The 27,940-nt window shown below is 38.1% G+C and overlaps 1 protein-coding gene across 2 annotated transcripts in view; it reads left to right on the forward strand.

Moving 5' to 3' along the window:
* Positions 1–3,009: 3,009 nt before the first annotated feature.
* Positions 3,010–27,940, forward strand: part of LOC128016619 (potassium voltage-gated channel subfamily KQT member 1-like) — a 35,098-nt gene continuing 10,167 nt past the window's right edge. For both annotated transcript variants that reach the window (XM_052601269.1, XM_052601270.1), the window contains exons 1-12: positions 3,010–3,603; positions 10,143–10,233; positions 15,828–15,954; positions 16,032–16,110; positions 16,201–16,297; positions 17,549–17,689; positions 17,795–17,905; positions 17,992–18,087; positions 18,195–18,296; positions 18,686–18,824; positions 19,211–19,264; positions 19,357–19,483. In XM_052601269.1, the coding sequence (XP_052457229.1) occupies positions 3,308–3,603; positions 10,143–10,233; positions 15,828–15,954; positions 16,032–16,110; positions 16,201–16,297; positions 17,549–17,689; positions 17,795–17,905; positions 17,992–18,087; positions 18,195–18,296; positions 18,686–18,824; positions 19,211–19,264; positions 19,357–19,483 (1,460 nt within the window). In that variant the 5' untranslated portion in view covers positions 3,010–3,307. The remainder of the gene's footprint in view (positions 3,604–10,142; positions 10,234–15,827; positions 15,955–16,031; positions 16,111–16,200; positions 16,298–17,548; positions 17,690–17,794; positions 17,906–17,991; positions 18,088–18,194; positions 18,297–18,685; positions 18,825–19,210; positions 19,265–19,356; positions 19,484–27,940) is intronic.

A 27,940-nucleotide genomic window follows, 5' to 3' on the forward strand; every position in this document is an offset into this window, starting at 1 on the left:
GCGGTGCTCTCCTGTGGCGCTTCAAGTCCCTCGTGCTCGCTGTGTCCTGAGTGGTGGATCCCGTGCTGTGCTCTCCTTGGTGGGGCTGACGGTCACACGCTGCTCTCTGTAACAGAGGAGGAAAGGGTTAGCGTCCTTGTTGGGAGACATTCCTCACCACTCTGTCTTCCTCCTCTGTTTAAGAAGGCTCCGCTTGATGAGCTGCAGGTGCGGCCGCTCAGCCCGTGATGAGCTCGTGCCGGTGACTCTCGTGTGTTGCCAGGGCGACGCTGACGAGCGCTCGGGACGCATGTCACAGTATATTGCCTCAACATCATTTGGGAGGTGAGGAGAGGTGAAAGCACTTACACTCCATAAGGAGATAGACAAGCAAGGGCACGCTGTAGAGCTATTCTGTTCCAGTTCATCTCAAGTAAAAAACCTTGAACCGCATTAGTATTCCTGATGTCAGCAGTGAATTCTCTCTTTTCAATCAGTACATCTTCAAGGTTTTGTACAGTTTCATTGACCGCCCCAGGGACTTCATCCCAGCTAATCGTTGACATTTTTTACATTAAACGCATTGAAGATCAATGATTTTACGCATGAATGGCAGAAACCACTGAATTCCCAAGCAAATGTACTTGTTCTTCCCAAGACAGGAGATCTGTTGGTAACCCACCAACTCAATCAAAGATCAAGGGGCATTCATCAGCCATAACAAAACCTCTTTATCTCATGAAGACATTCAACATTCACTTCCAGCCCATTCCAGTTGTTTAAATCCAGCACTGTGGATAAAACTATCCAGTGATTTTCTTCCTTCTCCTCACCTCACTGAGCAGGAGCTCAACGCGACCCACTTTACCTTAGACTCCCGCAGAACATTTACACACCACACTTACTTAGTCGTGCAAAGCAAGGGGTTTAATCCCTCAGGGTGTGATGGAGTGAAGCGAGGTAACTGCGCTTGAAGGTTGGCAATAGTTAATTTCATGTTGCTGAGAATCGACAGAGTCTACTTAGTCAGAGAGAAGCACTTTTCTAGGCAATACATAAAAAACGTTATCAAAAGCCACTCCAGCTATAATGAATTTGAGCTCTGCAGGGCTCAATCAATAGGCACCCCAATAGGTGCTTTATGATACAGTTCATTGTGTGGTTGGTGCTCAAAAGCATTGCATAAAATCCACCATATAAAGAAAGCGCTCATGACATTTCACCAGCCAGCTCCTTTCTTCAGCAGGGAGTCATAGGTAGCACTAGCATCTGCTCCAAACATCAAAACAAACCATATAAAAGACAAAAATTGTACTCTCTCAAACAAAATGGAACATTACAGATCCATATTCTGCCATTTAGATCCAATACCTCCATTAGAAGGCTCTGTGGAGGATCCAAGTAGTAGATGAGTCTAATAAAAGCTTCCAGCCTGCGTTCCAGCCTCAGTGGACTTGCACCACCATTCTAGATAAGACTGCTGATGTTCTGTCCTTGGGGTCAAAAAGTAGGTCCAGAAAAGTACCTACAAAAAGTTCAGAATGTAACAAATTGAGGAAAAAGGCAAGTCAGTTTGTGCTATGGTCTGTGCTAAGAACGTCTGAGCAATTTCTTCACAGTGAGGTGCATGCCACGTTTGACTAATAACATTATATGTGGCTTGATTTTTCACAGTGCTGTCAAATGCAAGTCATATAAACACTCCTTAAAATAAATTTTAACAGGTTACTCTAGCAGGTCTGTTCCAAAGCTTTTTGGGGCATGAGGTGAATTTTTTTTCACAAAGAGCATAAACCATGTGAGTAATGTTAATTTTTTTACTGTGCCATATGAATATATATATATATATATATATATATATATATATATATATATATATATATATATATATATATATATATATATATATACACAATCCAGGATGGCTGTATTATATAACATTATGGTCGATTTTGTCAACTCAAACAGAGGCTCGTCAAGCCAGTGGGAGATCGGACAGGTCAATGAAAATGCTGCTCTCTGCTGTATGTCGAAAGACACTGCAGCTGATTTTTTTTTATTATATATAAATAAGTTCATGCCATATTTAGAATGATCTTTATTTAATAAATCATTTTTAGTCCATTTGTCTAAAGAAAAACTGTTTGTGTGTATTTGTTTTTGGAAAAAAGCTGAAGGTGCAGTGTCACTCAGCATGACCTTGAACTGGTGCCTCACTCTTGAGAGCTCAGGAAGGTATTGATTCACTGAGACGTAGGTTTCAAATACTGTCTACCCGTGAGGCAGTGAAGTGATGACAGATACTGTTGTCAAGTAGATATTAAGATATAGATATAGGTATAGTGATCATCAGCAGACAATGACCAGATTTGCAAAGGTCATATAAACTTAGGGTTTAGTTTCAGTTGATACTGTATAGAAAACTCTGTAGTGTTTTTTTGTTTGTTTTTTGAGTGACCAAAGAATGGAAAAAATCGACCAGGTAGATTAAAACCCAGTTTTGTTTTTAAAAATATGAATGTTTTTATAAATTCATCAATTCATATAATCTTATATAAATTTATTTATTGCTATCAAATTTAATATGACTTAATAGCTTTAATTACATATCTTAAAAGCTGTTCATTTATTTTTGTAAAACTAATTTTATTGGCTATAAACCTTTAAACATTATATATGTATGTATACATACATATATACATATATAATGTTTAAAGGTTTACATGTATGTATGTATGTTTGTATGTATGTATGTATATACACATACACACATACACACACTCCTTGAAATATTATTTTTTTATTTATTTTGCCTGAGAATATTAACATATATATTTCTTAATATTAAACAATTTATTGCATATAATTCAGTTTAAAGAAATTAACTATTACATGCAGAATGTTGATATATTTACTTTAGCCTTATTTAAAATATAAATAATTAAATAAATAAAATAAAATAAATTAATTAATTAATTAAAAACTAAATTCCCAGTTACCTTTGTTGGCAATGACAGGTGGCTATGTGCTTCCTGGTACGTCACTCACTGTCGCGTTATGAGTATTAATGCATGTAGGTTCATACAGACAGTCAAGTGATGCGTCGTTTCAGCCTCCTGTTCTGCCAGCTAGACTTTTTCTCTTAGATGCTGCTTGCTCCTGAAACACGAATGAAGCCATGCAAAAAGTGCTTTATACTTTTTTTGAGCGCAGGAGAAGCAGATAAAACCAAAATAAAACCAAGTCATCTGTATCCGTCCCATCCAAAGTTGGAATAGTTTTGAATTGGGTGAGAGATCAGGCGTGAAAGTGTCCTCTCAGAAGCAGCATGAGCTCTCCACCTCAAAGTACAGCGACAGAGGCTTCGTGGACTATTGGACCTTCAGAACTGGAGATGAGTGAAGTTGTGCACATGCGAAATGACAGTGTGCGGTTCGGCAGGAGTTCCCCGGCGTCCGCGGAGCCGGCAGTGATCACTCAACGCCAGGCATCTCACCTCCATCCCCGCATGTCCGTGTACAGCGCCACCCGTCCCACACTCTCCAGATCCTTCTTACAAGGACGTGCATATAATTTCTTGGAGAGACCTTCGGGTTGGAAATGCTTTGTGTATCATTTTACAGTGTGAGTATCTAACTCTGATTGCTTTAGAATAGAGAATAAGAAAAAGTTTACAACATTGATATATTTTCCTATTCAGAAATGTAGTTTCAAAATTCGTTTACTGATGCAAGAGGCACTGCTTTTATTAAATGTTTGATGAAGGTACAGTGTTGTGCGAGATTATTGTTCAAGGTCATTTTTCATTTTGCATGAAATAATCTTCCCTTCAGTGCAGCGCTTCAGCATACAGAAACTAAATTGTCTTCCAAAACAAGAAATAGTTCATTTATTAAAATTTATGTAATTTTATGAGTTCAACATAGAACTTGCTGAATGTATTTCTTCTTCTTCTTCTTCTTCTTCTTCTTTTAATTCTTCTTCTTCTGTTAAGGCTTTACATGTTTGTATTAACTGATTCTTCTTCTTCTTCTTCTGTTAAGGCTTTACATGTTTGTATTAACTGATACCCTGGAAAAACAAAAAAAAAGGTGTTAATAATAAATACAAACTGCAACAGGTGACAGCTTTTTGATGTTTGAATTGATCAATTTATTAATAAATGTATTTATGGAACTCAAAGTTACCTTGAGTTAAAATCTGGCATTATTCTAACAATTTATTAAGGTATTGAGGTATGTGATTAAGTTAACAAGAGCTCTATGTAAGTAGTTCCTCTATACATGGTTTTACTTTTTGTTCAAATATTTTTTTTCAACTTCCTTGAGTAATGTGCATATAAAAGGGAGTACAGAAAGCAAAGCCTTGTTTTCATGAGCTAATAACATCCCTTCAGTACTCATTACATGAATACGAGATGATAAACTGTAAGTCCCTGTACCTGTATAACAGCAAAGTATTATGTTGAAAACACATGATTATAAGTTCATATGCATCAATTGACACAAAGCTTTAAATTCAGTGTCATTTGCTTTGGATAAGAAGACAAAAGATGTCAAGTGGTCAAATAATGCAGTCATATTAATTAATCATGCCCCAGTGCATGCTGCGAAGAGGGCAAATTATTTCAAAGGAAATTATTTTATTTTTGTCAAAACATGCATTAATCAACTAATGCTTGTTGGTTTGACTTTAAAAAGTCAGGAAATGCAGTAAGAATTGTGGTGCAGGGCCTTGTGCACATGAAAAAGCATTTAAAAAAAATCTGTCATGTCCTTATCCCCAGTCTTTTTGCTAAGCCTTGCATTCCTTTATTTCTAAAACAAGTTTCATATTGTAATATAAAAGCTGCTTTGGGATCATTTTGGAATATTAAGTAAGCAAAACATTTTTTGGCTGTCTAGTATTACTTGATCTTTAAGATCTTTTCACAGTGTAATGAGTAACCTGAAAGGATGCTTTGCAGCAGAATGTAATCTTTTGTAATTCTCAATATGACTGGACTCATTGAACCTTTCATGGTCTATATCTCTAGCAGGAGAGGAGGTGATAGCGGGCGGCTAAACTTGGCTGCAGAGATGACTCTGTTCGGCAGGGGCCCTGTGGGTTTGGTAACCCTGTGACTCAGTGGTGTTGGGCAGAGCTGCCAAGAGAACATGGGAATCTGACTGTGAGGGTGTAGCATCGGCGTACAGAAACTGTTAACAGCTTCACTAGTCATAGATCGTTTGACTGACTCATGGTTAAATGCATTGGTAAGAATGATGAGCATGAGGCAGAGGGTTGGAGGTTAGTCTGTAATTAACTGGTGGCTTGTGATGTAGCACATGCGATTTATTGTGATTTATGGTTTACTAATACTGTGATGGTCCCTATAGAGGACATTGAGGTTAATTGCATCGCTTAAGGGCACAGCTGGGCTCTCTGGGCTCGTCAGTGCATAATTCATACCCACCTGTTGCCTTACTAGCCCAGGGCCTTGAGCAGTAGTCGACCACACTGTTAGCTGGAACAGAAAAGTGAAGAGTATCGCCTGAATACGGAAGCGTTCTTCTGTTGTGTAAGTGTAGGAGGCAGTATATGTTAGCCAAGAATGTGCACAAGCTTATCACTGCTTCAAAGGCTGCAAAGTCATGGGGGAACGTAAGGCACTTATCAAAGTGTGACCCTTGTTTGTGTACTTGTGCACACACATGCTGATGGAAAAACTAGTAATTGTGTATGTGCCATACAGAGTTATTTTTATCTGCCCAGCAGTATCTATCTATCTATCTATCTATCTATCTATCTATCTATCTATCTATCTATCTATCTATCTATCTATCTATCTATCTATCTATCTATCTATCTATCTGTCTATCTATCTATCTGTCTGTCTGTGTCATTATTTTTCTGCCTGTCTGTCATTATGTATAACTGTTTGTTTGTTTGTTTGTCGGTCTGTCTCTCTAACTATCTATTTTCTATCCTGTTTTTGAGCATCTCTGCAGAATGGTCTGTTTTTACAGGCAAGGCGTATTTGAGGCTCATAAGTAAATGCCCACTGATGTGATTGGCTTATAGTTATGCTTATTAAAATGATGTAACAGATGTACGCTACTGTGGCGTTCTCTGAAAATAACACGGGTCATTTGGGTTAAAAACATATATCGAGCATCGCGTTAGTTCAGTCAGGCCACGTTAGTCACGCTTGCATCAGCTGACAGTCAGCTGTTCCTGATGTGTACCAATCCAGTCTTGACACTTATCACATGTGGTCTATTTAAATTCCCATTCTTCAGTGTCTCCTCCAACGCATCGCTGCTTGCAATTAACTCCCTCCTCCAACCCCAACTCCACCAACTGAACCTGTAATCCGATCTAACTTTGTTTTTACTTCACAGTCTCTTCATTGGAAGCAGTCTTTCACATTTTGTTTACAACTCGCGTGATTGTGAATTGTAATTATATATGCTTATAATGGTTCTGTACTGCACCCCAGGGGGTTTGTCTTGCTGCTCTCCCCGCTCTGTCCAAGCATGGCTGCATTGACAGGCGTGTGGAGTGTTGCCCAGAACATACCGCCAAAACTAACTGTATGCAATTATAATTGTCATAAATATACTTGACAGAAGATTAGATTAGATTCAACTTTATTGTCACTGCACATGTAGGTACAAGGCAACGAAATGCAGTTAGCATCTAACCAGAAGTGCAATAAGCAGTAAGTACAGAATAAAGGTCTATAATATGTACAATAACTATACAGGTAAGTATTATGGACATAATTTACAGATATTAAATACTATAAGCAAGATATACAGATAGGTGTACTATGAACATACTATACAGATGGGCTATGTAAAAGTGTATGTACACTATAGGCAGAACTATGAACATAATTTACAGTATTGCAATGGACAGTAAAGTGCATAGAAAAAATATTACAATGTGCAAATGGATTGTACAGTGTTCCTGGATGAACAGACAGTAGTGCAAGTAATAACAAGTTACTGTTTTTTGCTTGTTGTGAATAAATAAATAAATCAGTCACAGTGTTGAAGAGGGGGAGGAGTCTATGTGTGTGGTGTGGGGGGTATTGAGGGGTGTCAGAGGGCAGAGTTCAGCAAGGAGACAGCTTTAGGGAAAAAGCTGTTCCTGAATCTTGTGGTCCTTGTTCGGAGGCTCCTGAAACGCCTCCCGGAGGGGAGGAGGTTAAACAGTCTGTGGTCAGGGTGAGAGGAGTCCTTCAGAATGCTGCGAGCTCGACGTAGACAGCGTTTCCTCTGGATGTCCTCAAGAGCAGGAAGTGGTGTCCCTGTGATGCGCTGGGCAGTTTCCACTTTTCACAATTCAAGTGGTCCTGATTGAAAACTACTCAGTATATATAAAATGTTTTGGACCAGACAATGCAATAGTGGTAAAAGCACATTTACTCTCCCTTGTGAAGAATGAAGTGACGTGTGGCCAAGTATGGTGACCCATACTCAGAGTTTGTGCTCTGCATTAACCCATCCAAATGCACTTATGTGTTGTGACATGGATTGGATTGACACAACAAATCCCACACAGTAAACTGGCTATTTCTGACATACAAAGCATTCGCACCGCTTCTGACCTAAAAGAGAAACTGGTTTGCATCATGAAAGAGGTGGGGCTAAAGAATTTTGAAGGTGAAAATTAATATTCGAATTAAAAAAAATTGGAAAAAAGGCCCCCGGTAGTAGAGGAATGGTTGTCTGCTTTCCGAGTGGGCGTGCTAGCGTGCCGGAGGGTTCAGGGACAGGTCACAGCCTCACAAGAGTCGCACTGTCTGGCACAGCATCACTGCTGAAAGTTGATGCGTCTTCATGGAAGATGCCAGCAAGTGCAGAGCCCAACTCGATCGCAACAGAGAAAATGAGGTAAAATTGTTGACCCGTGAGATAAAGTTGTAGGAAAGCTATTTAAGATACAGTTAACATACCATTCGACCACTAGCAACATGAGGTCACATGTCAAAAATGTGCACCCAAATGAGCATGGCATAATGTGTGGAAGTCCAGCTAAACAGTCACGTCTTGACACTTAACATTACTTTGCATCGCCCGCCGCAAGCTCTTTGTCTGCAACACGACAAGAGGCCATAACGGATAAAATGTCAGTCCTATATGCTGTAAAACTTCAATTAATATTAATAATATTAGTTTCAATCACTGAATGAAGCCTGCTTTATTTCGGACAACAGTCGCGACCTTAAATTTCTTGCACAAAAATTAGTTTGTTCATTTAAACCATTATGCGGAGAGAGCGTGAGGTCTGCAGTCTTGGCCATTAGTTGATTTCCTTGTTTTTGTGTAGGTAATATGTTGTCATATGTTTAAACTTAAATAGACTTTCTATACAAGTAGTTATGTCCCTTTGTATTATTTTGGCCTGTTATTGACGTAATGCGCGTCATTGACAACATGCGCAACCAGATGTTTGAATAGTTTGAATATTCGTGTATTTTTTAGAGGTAATATTCGAACGTCATTTTTGAGCAATTTTGACAGCCCTAGTGCTTAGCAACGCTATTACAACATAAAGTGGCACATTATAAAGCTTTGGTTTCAATAAAATATTTTTAAACTAATGAGAAAGGTTTGAGATCTGAAACTTACAGGAAGGTTTTTTTTTTTCTTTTTTGTATATTGATCTGTTATATGTCAAAGATCAAGGGAAATTTGATTTCTCAGTTCATGACTTTAAATCAATTTATAACTCTCAAACAAGGCTTTATTAAGCCAAATTTTAAAGTTTTTATTGACAAATTTGCCTTTCTGGTTAAAAATGGTTTCATGGATTTCTTCATTCAAGAACTGAACTTTTACCTCAATTTAAATTCAACTGGAATTGAATTGGTATTTAAAAAGGCATTCTGAATTTGATATATTTGATAAATACTAGTTTGCAGACCTCTTTGTATTGTCTCTACCTGTCGTTAACAACAGTGATGCACTCAGTTTAGGTCCTTATTTCAGCATTTGAATCAGTGGTGACTGATTTTGATTTAGCACACACATATATTGATTCTGTCTGTTGCATTGTTTCTGCCTCAGCCTTTCTTTTTCAGTTAGTTTAATACTATACATTTCAGTGGTTTCTGCAGGTATGAATAGTTTAATAACCTGATGCATATTTGATTCTGTTTAGCCCCACTCATCAATACTATTTCTCATTGCTCTGATTATCTTCTGTTGTTTTTCCCTATTACTGATGTAAGCAACACAATTGTTTGCTGTGTTTATTATGCTTAACTAACCGCCATGGATTGGTAGATCGATTATTCGCTGCATTGCACGGTAGCCTCTGGCATGTTTATTGACATTTAACTTCTCTCGCAGACTGCTTGCAAGGTTATGTTTATATGTTTACTTACATTTCTGGCCACTCCCTCTGCATTTGTGATGACAGGCAACAGCTGGGCACTGTTTGACTGTGGCAGCTGGGTTTCATACCTCTTGGTGTTTCAATTTTTATTGTTAATGCAATCAGGCTGATGAATTATTGAGCTGATGGAGCTGTTGTAATGGGTTAAGCATCACTGCCAAAAACAAACACTGAGAAATAGCATTTACAAATTGGACCAACCAGTAGTGTACTTGATGTTGTGCTATTGCTGCTTGTTAACAGCATGCAGTTCAGATTACTCTAATAAACATTTTTTAATTACAAGATCAAATTTCCTCTTAATTAAATCAGCAAATGGCTTTCATGTCTTTATGTAACAAAAAGCTTTTCTCCTTCATATGCTGTTGGACAATTTGATTGCTTTGGTAAAACAAATTAACAAACATATTTAAAGCACATGAGGAATTATGTTGTTTATATAATTTGTTCTATCAGATTCACTTCACAGTTGTGTGTGAACAAGCTCTCTTTTCTCTCCAAAAGAAGAACTTTTTTCTTTTGTCTCAGAGGAGTTACAACAAAGCCTTTGCTGCTTTTGACTGAGAGTTCCCGATGACCTTTCTGTGATGTGTTTTAACTTACAGTGCTGTTTCAGGGCTTAGAAGTCAATCTGCACCATACAAATATATTTTTGTTTTTCTCTCTCAATTTTTCTCAGTTTTTCTCGTATTTCTTAGAATAGGCTAATGTCCTCTGAACATTCTTAAATATTTTGTTGTTGTTGTTAAAATGACTTGTCTTCCTTTCCGCAGATTCCTCATTGTGCTTTCTTGCCTGATCCTCAGTGTGCTGTCCACCATTGATGAGTATCAAACACTGGCTAATAAAACACTATTCTGGGTGGTGAGTCTTACTGTTTTAGACTTACAGTATGTTAAGTATTTTTAATTGAATCTGAATCATTCTGCTTCTTAATAATATCTATAATACCCAGTGGACTTGGATGATTGCATCTTTTTTTGTCTGTTTCTCAACCTGTAAACAGGCAGCATAAGTAGCAAACATGCATAATGCATAGGGTTCATTGACTACACTTGATGTGTGGCACGAAGCTCTGGAACTCTGACTCAACAAGCAAGCTTGTGTTTTTAAAGATGGCATTGGAAATGTTCACATTTGCATGCAACTCATCGTTTAACTTGTTCTCCATAGTGTTCACTGCCATTGTTTTTGTCCAGCAGAGGGCAGCAGTTTATCTCTTTTCATGTTTTTATTTGGTGGCTTTACATTTTTTGGTAATGCCCTTTTTTGAAACTAGAACAATCTTTGCCCTCATTAAATGTAGGAAAAAGAAACACTCATGTAATTAATCACAAGAGCAATATTAAAGGGAAAGTCCATCCAAAAAATCTGTGCCCTATAATCCAGGTCTTGTGAGGAAGAGTTGTTATTCACTGATAATCTTTCTCTCTGCCATTTAAAACTGGCCAGTCAACACCGTTAGAAGAAGAAGCAGATTTAAATGTGCAAAAGTGAATATCATTTAAGAACTTGGTCCTTCCTCTTTTTCTTTTCATTTTGAGGACCACTGCCTTGATGAATTTGAGGACGGTAACTCTCTCAACATTGTAACTGACACCACAAAGTCTATATCAGAGTAGCAGCTCAGTTCACAGAAGATAAAGGTGTTCTGTTGTCTCGAATGGCAGCTTGAGCTGGCACTCTTAAATCATTCTGTTTACTTTGTTCAATAATCCATGGCAGTGTTTCTGTTAAGCATTAATTGCTTCAGGCCTTGTTAGCGCTTCTGAGACTTTGTATTTCTCAATATTCAGATCACAGTCTGTCAAGTAATTAATGTGCTCGTCGAAGCATTTCCTCCTGACAGAGGCTGTTAAACATGAACATAATCAATACCAGCTACAAAAACAATAGCTAGCTTTTGTGTCAAAGGTCCGGAGCCTCAATGCCATATGTCTAGATTAGTTAATATTCCCCGGCATGCAATATGCCTGTTTGCAAGCTTAGGCTGCCTGTTTACAGGTCGAGGAACAGAGACAAAAGAGAATCAATTGTCTAAGGCCAGCGTAAAAATGGGAAGATTATAACGTGGTGACTGCGCGTCAGAGGTCAACCCGACCACCGGCTAATGGGATTAAATCTATGCATTGTGTTCATTAGCCTATGCCTAACATCACAAGTTAATTTCACCATCTAGGGCTTGATGGAGAAAAGGCCCTCTTGGATTAGCAATCTGGCTACAACAGCTCTGCTTAACCAAGCTCACAACAGGTGTTGTCTATTGCTTGTTAAGGGTGACCATCAAAAATCAAATCGCATACTTTTAGCATGGTTTGATGCTAGACTAATTTAAGGGAGAAGGGTGTTCTCACAGGAAGTAGAACCATTGTTTTAAGGGCCAAAATGTTCCCTTAGACCCAACCGGCATGTCATCCCTACCCCCAATTTCCTACCCTATTTTAATGAGACATGGCCCTCTACATTGCGTCTCACAGCTGTTGGGGCAAACAAAAGCAGACTTGCCCTCTTTTCATGACGTTCAAAATGCACGCTAAGCCACAATCAAAAGTTTTTAAAACACTTTTAATAATAGAGAAATAATCAAAGTACTCTTTGGATTCATATTATGAAGCATGTTAGAGTACACACACACACATGTAGATATATATATATATATATATATATATATATATATATATATATATATATATATATATATATATATATATATATATATATATATATATATATAGATAGATAGATAGATAGATATATATATATACTATTATGAACTATTATTTAATATTAATATTTATTCTGGTCCATAAACTGTCCTGATATCATGAAGAAAAAGTACTTATTGTTATAGTAATTTTTTACTTAATAGATATAACACATCATTTAATGTTCTGCTACCGGTTTAGCATATGTAGGATATCATAGTTAAGATCCCAGATTCTCTTTTTTTATTGTGGGTAGGTGTTTATGTAAATTAACTTAAACTTGTCAGGCAAATCTTACTAAGTGCAGATTAATCATTAACTTAAAATCAATTGTTTAAGTCTTTTTCCAGTGTCCGCCACTAATAGTCTTGATAGGCCCTGTTAATCCAGATTAGGATGGCATTGTTTCACCGTGAGCAGAGAGAGCTTCTGCACATTAGCACTACTTATAGCCACACACATGCCACTGACACTTATTAACTGAGCCTATTCTGTGAGAAAAGAAGACTATTGTGTGTGTCACACTTCTGGAGTGAAGCCTCAGTGGTTGATCATTGCCTGCTCAACAGCTGAAGGCGGAAGAAGTCACACAGGACGTCACGCCACACACGGGTGCTGGAAGTCACACAGGACACTATACTGTGCTGACACCACGCGCCTTGAGAGATCCCACACCCAAGGATTGTGATCTCACATGCTTCCCCCTGGCCCATATGAAGCGTCATAGCTGTCGGCAAACGTCCTCCATATGCTAAGTGTGATAACACATCATCAAGCTCTGTCTCGAGGTGTTGCAAGGACAGCAGTCCTGCCACGAGGTGCTGCTAACCCCTTTCCAGGCAATTATCAGCTACAGAAAGAACACTCCCTTAATTGGACAAAACACAGATGTCTCTCTCTTTGTCAGTGAGAGCCCACCATGAATGAGGCCCCTCATGAATGGCTAATAAAACTGTAAATGAACAAAAGCCTATATCATGATGAAATGTTTCCTATCTGAAACCACCATGAATGCGCAATGACCATTTATTGCTGTATTCATGCAGTCTTGCAGTAATGTTTTAACCCTTGGTCAAAAGGCTTTTTGTGATTCGAATATAGTATAGCGAATAGAAACTAAACATTATCCAGTGCATTTTATCTTTCCAGACGATGTCCCGCAGCGATTAGGGATGAGGTGAGATTGTTTACCTGAAGTGATGTTCCCTGTTATGAAGTGAAAGGCTAACCCCTGGAGTTTTGAAATGTTTGTCTCTGATGCTGGTGATGTTTGGGGTGTTGGGACAAATCACCTTCATCCAATTTGCTCTGAAAAGACACTATCCTGTCAGTTCCCCCTCCCCCAACACAGAGCTAATGCCTTTCTATTGTGTGCGACAGGACTGAAGAACCTTGGGATAAATCTGTGTAACTTCTCAAACAGCGTTTTAATGTGTGACCTTCCAGTCAGATGAGTTAAAGAGTTAAATATTTCACCCTTCAAAAATGAAATTCTGTTATCATTTACTCATCATTCTAAACCTGCATAACCTTGAGTTCTTTTGAAGAACATAAAAGAAGCTATTCTGAGAAAAGAAGGTATTTTTTTTGTTTCACGTTCTTCAGTATAACATCTTTTGTTTTCCCTCGATGAAATAAAGTCATACAGGTTTTTAATGGAACGAGGATGAGTAAATGATGACAGAATTTTCTTTTTTTGGTTGAACTATCTACGTAAAGCTCATTAATTCCTCACTAATTCCCAAAAGGTTTGCACAATGTCACATCAGTAACAGATTTGCTTTGTGTCTCTCTTTTCAAGTGTGTGAAGTGTTAGTTAATGCTACGTCTATTATTTATTATCGGATTAATTTGCTTGCTTTGGCTAGAACATAAAAGGCTAGAGCAGCAGAAGTCACTCAATGCCAAGTCACAAGCTCATAGTAAGTCCATTTTTAATATTTGATGTAATCTTATAAGATAGAGGACAAGGGTCAGCTGACCCTCGCTGTTATTACAGTGAACCCTTCCTCTGCTCATTCTGGTGACTGCATTCCAGCTGCGTTCTGGATGGGATATCTGATCGCCATGGTAACTGAGAGAGGCCCTTGCATCTGGGGTCTTGTTTCCTCTCCCCCTTCACCCCCCCACAGAACTGATCCCATGGCCTCCGTCGCCCACTGGCCGTCCACCCAGACCTTTCGCATGCCAGCTGGTCAGTGTGATCACAAGCCTAGATTTAATTAGATAGCAAGTAGAGGAACCAGCAGCATGGAGTGAACAAAGTGGGAACTGCTAATCTGACATAATTAGACGGCTAGAAATGGGTGTTCTGAAATATTTGGAATATTTTATGTTATGTTAACATTAAAAACAAAAAAACAAGAGTACATTTTATTAAGCATTTTTAAGTTTTTCAATTTCTTATTTCATAATGAATTAATGAAAAAAATATATTATATACACACACACACACACACACACACACACACACACACACACATATATATATATATATATATATATATATATATATATATATATATATATATAAAATTTGTTTGTTTTTTTAATCCAATAATCATTTTCACACCTCATAATTCATTATCATATATATATATATATATATATATATATATATATATATATATATATCTCAAAAATATCAATTCTATTTGACTCGATAAACAGTGAGTTGGCCTACTTTCAGTCCAGTCTCTCTCCTCTGCTGTGACCTCAGCTGTTTCAACTCACTTTTCTGCTACTGTGCGTTGTTCCACACTTCATCTTCTGTCTGTTCCCACAGGCTAGGGCCGTGCCTGCAGTTTCATTTCATTTTTGGAGGAGCTTTAGACAGGCTAGGCAAGCGAACCCTCGGCTTTGTGCCAGCAGCCGTCCCTAGGCAGCTGACCAAGCTCCTTCTTAGCCTCCTCTCAGACCCGGATCCAGCTCTCCAGACTGCTTATGTGACAGAGGGCTTCACGGCCAGCCTCATAACTCATACATGTCTGGTTCCTCGCAGCTCTCAAAGGGCCTGCGCTCAGCAGACTCTCAGCCTTCCTTTGTTTTCTCTTCTTTAAGAAGGAGACGAGGGCAACTGCTGTTGTTGGCCATGACCATGAACCAGCCGTCTTGTGTGTTCACACAGCCCTGTGCCAGTGTTAATACGCATCTGCTACACGCATCCCATGTATATTAATATTATATGCTTTATGAATTGCAAACTACATTCCAAATGATGCATGACCAAATTATTACTCCGCTATCATCTTTTATCCCATACAAACAACAAATACAATTAATTCAATGGATTCTTTGTCCATAGAGCTGTCATTATATATCTCGGTCATGGGATTGCAGCATTGAGTTGCAATAGGTGCACAGCACACAGTGGAGGATGTTGTTCTGGACATGCCTCATAAATATTTTAAAAAGGCATTATTATTCCTCATGAGGAACATCAAGATCGCCAAAGAGCACTACAATGACAGCCATTCACATTTTCCACATAATAAAGCAGTATTGTTAAGTAGACGTCTCATCGCTCAAATAAATTACCTCCCTATACTTTCAGAGTTATATTATAGCACAGCATTGTACATTATGCCTCTGTCAACTCAATTAGCTCTTTATACTTACATTATGTTCTAGTAAATCTCACATCATGTCTCAGCTACAATCATTTCTGATTGTCATGAGCACGTAATATCACTAATATATGTATTTAGTGCTCTTTTGTGAAAGCATAGTGTGTCTGTCTCTTTCATTCTGCAGGAATTAGTGCTGGTACTTTTCTTTGGTCTGGAGTATGCAGTACGTCTGTGGTCAGCTGGATGCCGGAGTAAATATGTGGGAATTCTGGGCAGGCTTCGCTTTGCCCGAAAGCCCATATCTGTGATCGGTGAGTGTGTAAATTCATTTACTGATTTTCTTTGTGGTAGTTGTTATTGGCATGCCAACATGTTTTTCTTGTTCTAGACCTGATTGTGGTGGTGGCCTCTATTGTTGTATTGGCATTTGGCTCTAAAGGTCAGGTATTTGCCACCTCTACTGTCAGGTAAGGTTATAATTGTCTTGACTTAGCTAATTGACTTAGATGTAATTCTTTTGCAATGTATTGAAGCCATGACATGATGATTTGTTACAGAGGAGTCCGCTTTCTTCAAATCCTGCGAATGCTGCATGTGGATCGACAGGGAGGAACCTGGCGGCTGCTTGGATCAGTAGTCTTCGTACATCGCCAGGTATATATATATATATATATATATATATATATATATATATATATATATATATATATAATATTATTTTAATTCTGGGTTTGGAATGATGCTAAAGGTTTTTGAACTTCTATAGTGTTTTATTGTTTTTACTGAAGCATTAGGCTAAATCTTTTTTTTTTTGCTTTCTTTTTTTTGCTTTCACACTGGTCCAACAGCACACACAAAAAAAATCTTTTGTTAATGACTTTTCAATTAAGAAAAAAATATAGGGACATGTAGGACAGTCATAAGAAATAAGTTTATATGTTTACGGTTATCCCCTCTCAGAAGTGTTTTTACCGTTTTTTTTATATTTAATAATTGACTTTCAAAAATAATAATGTAAAAACTATTCTATTGACAATGTTAATTCTCGTGGAAATGTGCAATCACACACTATAAAAAGGGTCCTTTACCCTGAACCGCGGTCTATTAACATGCCAGTGTTTTAGCAGTCAGTTCAATTTGGCACTCTTAAAATTGAAAGTTCTTATTAGAACCAACAAGAGATTATCGCCTTTTAAGGTGTTTGAAGATTAATTTTCCAATTAAACATGATCTTCATTTGAACGGTCCTAATACTGATTCATAAAATCCTTTTCACTCTTTGCATGTTATCAGTAGCTGCTTGAAAATATATTTGTACATCGTCTCCTGCAGATGTAACGGTGTACCGTTGAAGCTGACCTGTGGCTTGTTGTTAATTAATATTTTCATAAATTCATTATCAGTGTTTCCTGTACAACAAGTGAGTAGCGGGACTTTTTAGTGATAAGCTAAAAGGATTCATATTTTACAGCAAATGTAAGATTGCAGTCTGAATTATTTGAATGTGACACGTTACAGATGGTGTATCACTATATATTGGCAATGAACATCTTTCTAATGAGATGTCTTTGCGAGATCTGCCTAAAAAAGAACATTGGCTACTATGCAACAAGTGTATTCTAATTCATGAACAAATGACTCTTATGAGCCATTTCAGTGAATTAGATTAGTGTGTTTTTAGTAAATAAAAAAGATACTAGTGGAAGCTATTACTACATAGTTCAGAATGAATCATGAAATACAACCATATATAATGTACAGCATTAGCAAAGACAGCAATTTATCATAAAATGAGAATGTGAATCAGAATCCAATTGAATCTGGAAATCTCTACCCAACGCTAAAGCTGCGAAACATCATTTAAGATTTAAGGCTGTAAAATTATAAGTTGTTTACTCTTTCTAGGAACTGATCACAACTCTTTATATCGGATTCCTTGGACTTATCTTCTCTTCCTACTTCGTGTATCTGGCAGAGAAGGATGCCGTGGATGATAGTGGTTTCACAGAGTTCAGCAGCTATGCTGATGCTCTGTGGTGGGGTGTGGTAGGTCGACACAATGTGGATAACTGAAGGATAATACACCAGTAAACGGGATCATGTTGAGTAATGGGTGTTGCATGTCAGTGTCTTTTCTGTACATCTGCTCAGGTCACAGTAACCACTATTGGCTATGGAGACAAAGTCCCTCAGACTTGGATCGGGAAGACCATTGCATCCTGTTTCTCTGTCTTTGCCATCTCGTTTTTTGCCCTCCCTGCTGTAAGTTACCGAGATTTAATAGCCAGAACACTTGTTCCTCGCACAGCAGGCCAGTGTATGAAAAGAATGAACGTATTTCCCCACAGGGAATCCTAGGCTCTGGTTTTGCTCTGAAGGTGCAGCAGAAACAGAGACAAAAACATTTCAACAGGCAAATTCCTGCAGCTGCATGTCTGATACAGGTGTCTCTTCCTGTTGCCTATAGATGTAGTTTTCCTTATTATTTGTCACTCATGAGGATGGTCAGACTTTCCAGAGTCAATCTGTTTCTTCTGTTCTCATGCTGAAGGCATCCTGGAGGTGTTTTGCCTTAGAGAACCGTGATTCTGCCACCTACAAGTTATTTGTGAAAAGGAACATCAGCAGCTCAGTGTCCAGCCCTAAATTGAAGGTAGGCTACCTACCTTTACTTAAACATGCATGCACAGATCAACCAGACATTTTCACTTATGTAAAAAGAGTAGTAGTTACTCAGAATGTTTTAATGCTTATTTTTCTAATTAGTGTTATTTTAGTATTATTTATGTAGTATTATAGTATTTATTATTTTACATTTTCAGTTTTCATTTTACATTTAATTGAAGTATTAGTCTGTTAGTCTGTTAATCTGTTAACAATTTTAAATGGCTTCAGTTTTTTAATTTAGTTAAGTGTATGTGTGTGCTTATATATTTTGTTTCAAATTGTAGTACCAGCAACGAATTAGTATTACCTTTAAGGTTTCTCAAGGGCTTAGATACAAAATTAAAATAAACACTTGTGGATTTTTTCTTTGGGCAGGTGAAGATGAGGAAGAAAATGAAGATTAATGAAAAGGATGATGGACTGAGTTTTGCTACGGTACCTTCCATAACCTATGACTCCTTAGATGACGGGAAGGACGGCGGACCAGATACAGTGTGCAGTATTCAACAGTCAGGTATTACCAACAATAAACTAGGATACTCTTGACCTTTTCATCCTCTCTTCTGGTTTTCACCTGTCATGCTCTTGAAGCATCTCTCCTCTGATATCCTTCATTTCCCCTCTGCATTCTCACAGAAGGGGCAAACACAGGGAGCTCCAGTTAGTGTCTATTGCTACATGTGTCTGTACTTGCTAACTATCCCATATGCTTGTCTGTTTTGATTGCTTTTTTAAAAAAAATATATATATATATATAATAGTGACTCTTTAATTGAACCACATGCCATTTGTCTGTGAAACGTCTTATCCATCACAGTCTAATTACTTGGCATGAAATACACATGATTTGATTTGATATGTGCCATTTGAAAGCATTGTGATGGATCTCTCTCCTCACAGGGCGGGTGCCATCCTGGAACTCTCTATCCTCTTTCCAGTTCTCTTCATCTCCCGGTGGGTAACAAAACGTTGCTCGCTTTTTTGAAATTGGAAAATTTCAAAGCCGTTTCAGTCTGAAATGATGTGCTTGCTATGCGTGTATTTAGGGAAAAAGCCTGGGATTTTGGAAGGGCAGTCTCGGCCCACACTCCGGAGGAGCAGCAGCATCGCCGATGATATGGAAACTGAGCTGGAGCGAGAGATTTCGCTTGTTCCAGTCACTCATGTGTCTCAGTGAGTAAGAACATATCATTTTTAGAGTAATTTAAACGGAGTCTATATATCAACCACAGACAGCAGGCAGTCAATTATTCCAGTTTCAGAAAGTTTTCCCGACTTATAATCTTTCACAGCTCTTCCGGATGACATGTCACGCAACATCTAGTGGATGGGCAATTAAAAAGTGTTAGCTTGGTGGTGTCAGAGTTAGCACACCCCTGCGGTTCACGCTCACAATATTGCCTCTGTAAATGCAAATGTGGTCTAATCGTCCTGCTAATCTCTGCAGTCACTGGATCCTCAGCTCAAATCTGTGAAAACACTTTTAACACAACTGCGCTATCTCTGCTGGAACACATCTCAGCTTTCCGAGCCCACCCACCTCAACTGAAAACGTGGCTAGAAAAGAATACAGTGTATGTTTCTGGGCCCCAAAGCATTCCCATGAAGAGTGGTTATGTCCCAGGCTGTGTTTGGCCTGAGAGGAGGTCATTATCAGAATCTCTTTGCCCCATTAGCTGTTCAGCATGTGGAACAGCGCAGGGCCTGTGTATACTGCAAACCATTTACTTTTGCAAGCAATGGAGCGACCCTGCCTCTGAATAATCTAATGATCCAAGTCTCTGTTGGGGGTATACAGTCCATTAGATTATCCAGAGTGCCCCTTTCCATTTGTGATGGGATCCACCACTCTACAGCATATAACCTTAGGCTTCTATTAACCTCTAAAATATCTGAAAATACAAATGTATTTTTTTGTCCACTGCAAACTTTTATTTATTTTGAGAAGCCACAAGAGGGCAGTGGAGGTGTTTTTGTAGACCAAACCCCTTCTCCCGACACTTCAAAGCAAGAGTTTCTTTTGGTGAACACGGGCAAAGTCATGCTATTGTTGCTTTAAATGTTTATTATATTCATACAGTGTGATGTAGGTAGTCAAACTGAGAAAATGCATCTTTTGAGGGACAATCCGGAAACTATTGTTGTGTAGGACTGGTTTTCTTCCCTTTGCACAGTTCTTGTGTATTTTACACACTGACCTTGATGGAGCTGAAGCTGAAGTAGCAATGATATTAATCTCCGAATTGATACAATCACAACGTTGCTTGTACGCTGAGAATAATGTGGGAAAATGTTAGTGCTTTCCACCAAAGCAACTTCAAATAAATTTGAATGTTAATTAGGTAGATATCTTTTTTTTTTTTTAGTCTCAAGTATGATTCCTTTCCAAATCCTCATTCTTAGCAGACATATTGCATCTCCTTTACAAAGGAGCCTTGTCCCTACAAGCTTTCATTTGATCTTTGAAGTTTAATGAGCTTTCATTCGCCTCACACTGAGATGCAATGGCAACAGCTGGCTTTTCTCTCTCTCTCTCCCTCCCTCTCTCTCTTTCTTCTCCTGCTCAGTGTGGGTGTGAGTACATGTTTATTTGTTAATGTCCAGCAGAGCAGGGTGGGGACTCAAAAAGACCAGAACCAGAACATCTCTTCTCCTCTCTGCTCATCTTTTCTCCTCTTACTCATTCTCTTCTCTTCTTCACTCCACTTCGCTCCTCTCCTCTCCCTTAGGACATTCGCCCTGCTCTGACCTTTGACCCAGGCTGTTAACTCAAGAGGTGGGAGAGGCACAAAAGCCTCCTCGTGCCTGCAGCTGAAACAGTTCGGCTGCATTGGGGGTGGGGAAAGAACAATGCACAGAAACATCTCTCTGACCGCTGCGCTCCTAAAACACACACTGGAGGATATCAACACTACCTACACACTCTCACTACTATCTATTAGACGTTAGGATTGCTCGTAGCGCAGTGAGGTGTGGGAAATAAAGAATGTATTGCTTTCGAAGACTCTTTTAAGTGTTCTGAATCAAGCAGTTCAGTAGAAAATAGCCACAGTCGTTATTTCATATCAAATACAAAGGTGCCTTTCACAGCTGCCTGGATCACATAAAACAAACTCCCGTCCAGACCAACACAGGTCTAAAGATGCAATCAAGGTTAACGCAGGTGCATCTGAATGTGCCCATTTGTACTCACACGTATCAGCTGTTGCAGTCTTGTAGGGCTGTGGTGTGAGGTTTACCAAAGAAGACCCGAGCTGAAAAGAGTGATTTATTCTCAGTAAACAGAGAAGGACTTCTAGTGGCGGAGGCCAAGCCTGGCCGTCTACACTGGTGCAGAGACAAAGAGCCATTGTCTGTGGATCTACACACGCCAACAATAGCCTGATTGACAAGTGGTCCTAGTTTGTAAGTGGCTTCTGGGCTAAAGAGTGCAACAGTGACTTTTGTTAGAAACACTCTTGTCTTCCAGAGCAATAATCCCCATGTTGGTGACTTCACAGAAATGTATTATGCATTATATACAGAATTTCCTAAGAGTGGAACATACTACTAAAATATTTATTTAAAGTAACACCATGAAGGTGTTTTTGATTTAACGGTTAAATATGTGAAATATTTCCCAGGTCGAGAACACCACAAGAATCACGTTTGCCTGTTAGACCGAGTAAAGTGTGTGTGATGAGACTATGCCTGTGTGATTTGGAGTGTGTGGCGGTGTGTGTGAGGCGTACTGAATAGAATAGAAACATTGGCTCACTAATGCCTCTTCAGCACGGCTTGCCAGCACAAGTTTCTTTATCTCGCCCGTCACGGTCCCTTTTCTTCCCCCTTAACAGTAATTGTGTTTCGTTACAGTGTGTTAGAGCTAACGAGGGACATGGAGCGAGAGTCAGCCGAGCAGTGAAAGACAGACAGAGAGGGAGAGAGAGTTGCTCAGCAAGAAGGAACACATCCCAGATGATTCTCTCATTTGCTGTCAGACCAAAAGCCCAGCAAGAAGCTGAAGTTGTAGAAGTTTGTAACAGAACACTGCACATGGTTGACTTTGACAACTAATCGGACAGATCCCTCCGAGCAGCGGTTGTCAGCAGCAGTGCTTTTTTTACTAAAGAAATTTGGATAGCTGATGCAAAAGATACAAATTTTGTCATTGTTCACTCACTCTCTTTGTCACAAGTACAACATCACGTATTGTTCCGAACCTGGCTTGCTTTGTTACTTAACCCTTCCCTGACAAACAAATCCCTGACAATATTCAAGAAATGGCTGAAAACTCAACTGCATCCTGCATTCATTCGCCTCCTTAACAATACATTTGTTGTCTATGAGCACCGATATTTCCGTTTCACTTTGTGACAATGTCAACGTGCCATATCAGGTTTCTGTCAGACGGCCCGGCAAAGTTAGTGACTTTGTTATCTGGCAACATGATATGACAAAAAGCTCGGAGGACCCTGTTGATGTAAAAGGACTTGTGTTGAAATGGACGCTGTGGGTTTCTTTGCTGCTGTAATGTTTAGGATCATTTGAGGCCATAAGCTATTTAGGTTTTGGACATAAGCTATTTAGTCATGGTGTATAGCAGCAGAGGACTCGGTGTCAGAGTGAAGATTGCATTGCTGTGTGTCACTCCTCTTAAGGACGTTTAATACTCTATATTCGCCTGGTGCTTTGATGCTCAGGATGAAAGAGATATTTGCTTGGCTGAAGGCAGAGGGACCCCTGCTGCGTTTGTGTGTGAGCATCTTGAACCCGCACGTCTTTGTGTGCACATGTGTGTGTGTGTGATGGCTTTTGGCCAGCGGCCCAGACCCCTGCGTACAATGTCCAGTCTTTGGTCATCTATTATCAGTCATTACTGCCTCAGTGGCCCTTATCTCAGCTGACCACTTATTAAAATGTCATTGAGGTATTTGAGCTTGAATGGGAAGACAGAGCTGATAAATTTGGGATAATGTCCCATACAGCGCAGCAGAGCCCTCTAGACCTTGTGATTCTCAGACCGCGGCTAATCAGAGCACTCTTCCCCTCCTCTTCCACAGAGCTATTCTTAGACACACAGGGCCCCTGTGAGCCTTTTAGTGCCATAGTGCCACGATCCTGCAGCCTGTGGCGCAACACTGCCGCACAAAGCTCTTCATCCTTTGACTCGCTGAGACGAGTCACAAGAGCGCACACTGCCTCCGTGGGGGACACTGTGGTAATTGACGTGTCTGCGATTCATCATATGACGTAACAAAACATTAGGGAGGGTTTGAGTATGCGGACCATTCCTTTCGGATGATTGAGTCGTAAGTTATATCATGCGGTTGAAGTTTCTAAACTTACAATTGAATACAGAATTTCATCCCATTGTAATTATTTGCTTCAAATGCTGCTTTGATCAAGAAAAATCTAGTCAAAAGTTTCAGTTTGAAAACCTTTTTAAATGTATTTGGAAAAAAGTATGTTATGCTCACCAGAGCTGTATTTAATTGATCAGAAATTCAGTTAAAATAGACATTACACCAGTCTTCAGTGCCACAGTGAATAAAAGCTTAAATGAATTAAATTTTCCAACTCTGAAAATTATAATTCTGAAAACATTATGAAACCTTTCTACAATGAATTAGGTAGGTACGCGCAGTGTCACATGATCAAAAATAATTTTCGTTGCTCAAGAAACATTTCATGCTATTGTCGATGTTGTGGTAATAATGATACTGATGAAAAAATTGTTACAAAGCATTTTCGGTGTCAGTTTTGCATCCACAATTTTTGGTATTGGCCCAGAATTTTCATTTTGGTGCATCCCTAGAATTAGGACAAGTAGTGACTACTTACCTTCACACATTTCTTTCTATGTAAATAAACTATATTTATGTGTTGGACATACATTTATTGTTAGCCATCTGTAATTTAGCATGGTTTATTCGTTTATTGGCAGATCTGTCTGATTGAGTTTGTCTTTTGCGGTACCACTTGAGGCCATGTTGGTGAAATAGAGAGAGAGAGAGAGAGAGAGAGAGAGAGAGAGAGAGAGTGTACATGGATGCTTTCCAGTGATAAGATTAGAGTGAAGATTGAAATGTTTCCTGTTTATCTACGTTTAATTACACTCAGATTAGCAGAGGGAGGTCAAATAACAGGCTACTTTTCCTACCTTAGACACACAATCAAAATAAAATGCCACTAAATTTCTATCACCCTTGCAGATTTAGTGTTGTTGTTTTGTTTTTTGTTTTTTTTGTTTTTTTTGCAGTTCTTATAAGACCTAATTTAGTCAGTATTATGTCCTCATCTCTATTAAGCATCTCCTTTCCATTTGAATTCTTTCCCGTCCTACCCCAAAATCAAATAAGATCAACTAAATTGATTAAAATTGATACAAACGTTGCCCTAAGGAGCGGACACGAGTCTTGGTTCAGCTGTTCTCTCATCTAACTGCTGCTAATGAGGGTTAGATGCACAGAAGTGTGGATGTCATTGTTCAACATTGCATATAGAGGCCAAGCTGAGAACACCTCCTCAGACCTAATGTTGTTGAACCCACCCCGTTAGAGTTAATTGGAGGTGGGGAGTTTGAGCCTTTGGCCTGAAGTGTTGATGGTACTAATGGTGTGTTTATTTCCTGTCCCACGATGCACTTCTTTGATCTTTATTTGGTGCAATTATGACAGCCTTTGTCACAAATACAACATCACTTGTTATTTACATGAACTAGCACGCAAACTCATCTTCGGCTTGCTTCTAAAATATATGGCAGCTTTTGCCTGGCTTGTCTTTTGACCATTATAAAACTGCACAAAATGGGTTGATTTTTGGTTTATAATATACATTTTCATTTGTGATCTGTGCATTAATATGTAAAACCAATGCCTTAAAGTTCTTCCAAAAAAAATTATGTCATCCTTATGTAATTTCTATGGAATCCTCTTTCTGCCGTGTGATAAAAAAGGTTTATAAATAAATAATAATAATGATAATAATACATTTTGAGTTATTGTGAGTACATATAAACTGTGAGGAAAAAAGTCAAAATTCTGTGAATAAAAAAAGTTGCACTTAACCCTAATATAAATTAGTTTTGGACCTCACTGGATATCAGCATTTCACAATAAAAAGAAACATGGTAACATTTAATTGAAGCCATTATATATAATGCATTATAAAAGTATTTTAAATTCATTAACTATTAATTATGCCTTGTAATGTACTTTATACATTGTACAATCTCATGAATAATTGTAACCAGTTATAATACTTTATAATATTGTTACACCTATACATTAAAACATGACAAACAACCAAATTCAGATGTAACAAGGAATCCTCAAATAATGTAATACATTTACTTTGGTTACAAATATTTATAAAATATATATATATATATTATATAAATATATAAGGCGTCAAGTAAGTCATACAGGTTTGGAGCGAAATGAGCAAATAATGACAGAAATGTTGTTTTATTAGTGAGCTTTCCCTTCAATGTTTTTTCTCACAGGAAGTATTGATTATGATTAGCTTGTTGTGGAATTATTGTTTTGTTATAATCACAATCTCAGTAGGTTAAGGTACTCAGTGCACCATGGATGTTCTCTAGACAAACTCCTCTGTGTGTTCAGGTCAGTGATGGTCCTCCAGTGGATATGCAGTTTCTTTTACATCTGGCTGCTGTTGTTTAGCAGGCTCAATAAATAAAAAAATACACATGATCGCCTCCTTTTCTCATTCTCTCCTTATCTGTCTGTCTCTCTCCATCTTTTTCTTTCTTTCTCTCCCTCTCTATAATAGTGGGAGTCTTTCTCCCTTTGCGTCGGTCTCCACCAGTGTTCGCCATTAGCCAGGCTTTGTGCCAGCACTAGAGGCAGATGGTGACCCTGCTGAGGTCATGAGACCAGCGTTGCTATGCTGGTAACCATGACTGGAGAGAGGAAGTGGCACTGCCTCAGGGACAGATGGGATGGTTCCCATGTTCTATCTCTGTCCCACACCTCTCCCTCTCTCGCTCTCTCTCTGTCATGTTTGCATGCTCCACTGGAATGACAAACACCCAGGGAGGAATGATTCCTGAACTCTGTGCAGACCGCTGGCAGATTCCCACTTCAGCTTATCTATTTGGATTCTGTAGATTCAAATAATGTCCACCAAAACTTGTTCTTCCTACCATATTGACCTCTGGGATGCATATGACACGGAGTCGTTCAGCACTTGACATGATGTAAACCTGAATATGAGATATTTCTTAATGCATTTCATTTTATATGTGTATAAATATGACTTGATACACTACTGTTAAAAAGTTTGGTGTTCATTTTTAAAAGTTAATTTTTATCACTTTTATTCTGACTATAAAAAAATATTTCTTTTAAAAATAAATGCTGTTCTTTAGAGCTTTCTATTCATTCATGTTTCTTGAATAATTTCATTAGAATGATTTCTGAAGGATCAGTGAGACTAAATACAGAAAGTTGCCTGCTGAAAATTCAACTTTGCCATTACAGAATTATATTATATTATATTATATTATATTATATTATATTATATTATATTATATTATATTATATTATATTATATTATATTATATTATATTATATTATATTATTAGAAAACATTTATAAATTATAATAATAATACATTGTAATAATAATTTCATAATGTTCCTGTATTTATTTATTTTTCATCAATAAATAAGTGCAGAAGAGACTTCTTTCAAAAACATTATAAATAAATAAATAAAATTACCAACCAACCTTTGAACGGTAGTGTATGTATAAAGTTTTCCACATACTTGACCGAATGTTTCTCATGGTCTAATGAACCTTTAGGGGTTGTAACATTTAAATGTAATATTTCAATATTTATATGCTTGAAATTAGTTCAGATTTGAAAAATATGTATTGTGGCAATACTAGTTTCTTTACAAACTTCACATTTTGATTTTACTGATTTATTTTTAAGATTGATAAGTTGGCCTGGAGAGTGAAGAAAAAGCATTAAACAAGTGAAGACTCAATTCAATTCAATTCAATTCAAGTTTATTTGTATAGCGCTTTTTACAAAACAAATCGTTACAAAGCAACTTTACAGAAAATTATGTTTCTACAATATTTAGTAGTAGCTAGTAGTTTGTGCACATTTGACAGGATTTTAGAAAAACTAAAAAAATTATAATAATACAAGACGTAGTCAGCTAGACGATGAACTATCAATATTATTAAGTTATTATATGATTAAGTCACACAATTAGGAATAATTGTTAGTTCTGTTTGTTCATTCAGGGTTAGCATCATCTGGGGTCCTCTGAGGGTCAGCATCATCTCTTCTCAGGTGTTCTGGATCCAGACTGGAGCTTGTGTAAATCCTAGTTACCACGGGATGTGAATCCCGTGGCAAAACATAGAAACAAAATACAGACATCATTAGCATAGCTGCTGATCCAACAAAGTAAAATTAGTTTAACCCAAGGTAATGAATAAAAATGCACCTTTGATCAGATGCAACTACACTCACAATTAAAAAGATACATTATTCGAATGCTTGGCGAAAGAGATGTGTTTTTAATCTAGATTTAAACAAAGAGAGTGTGTCTGAACCCCGAACATTATCAGGAAGGCTATTCCAGAGTTTGGGAGCCAAATGTGAGAA

This window comes from Carassius gibelio, chromosome A7, assembly GCF_023724105.1.
Source record: "Carassius gibelio isolate Cgi1373 ecotype wild population from Czech Republic chromosome A7, carGib1.2-hapl.c, whole genome shotgun sequence".
In the NCBI taxonomy this organism is placed as follows: Eukaryota; Metazoa; Chordata; class Actinopteri; order Cypriniformes; family Cyprinidae; genus Carassius; species Carassius gibelio.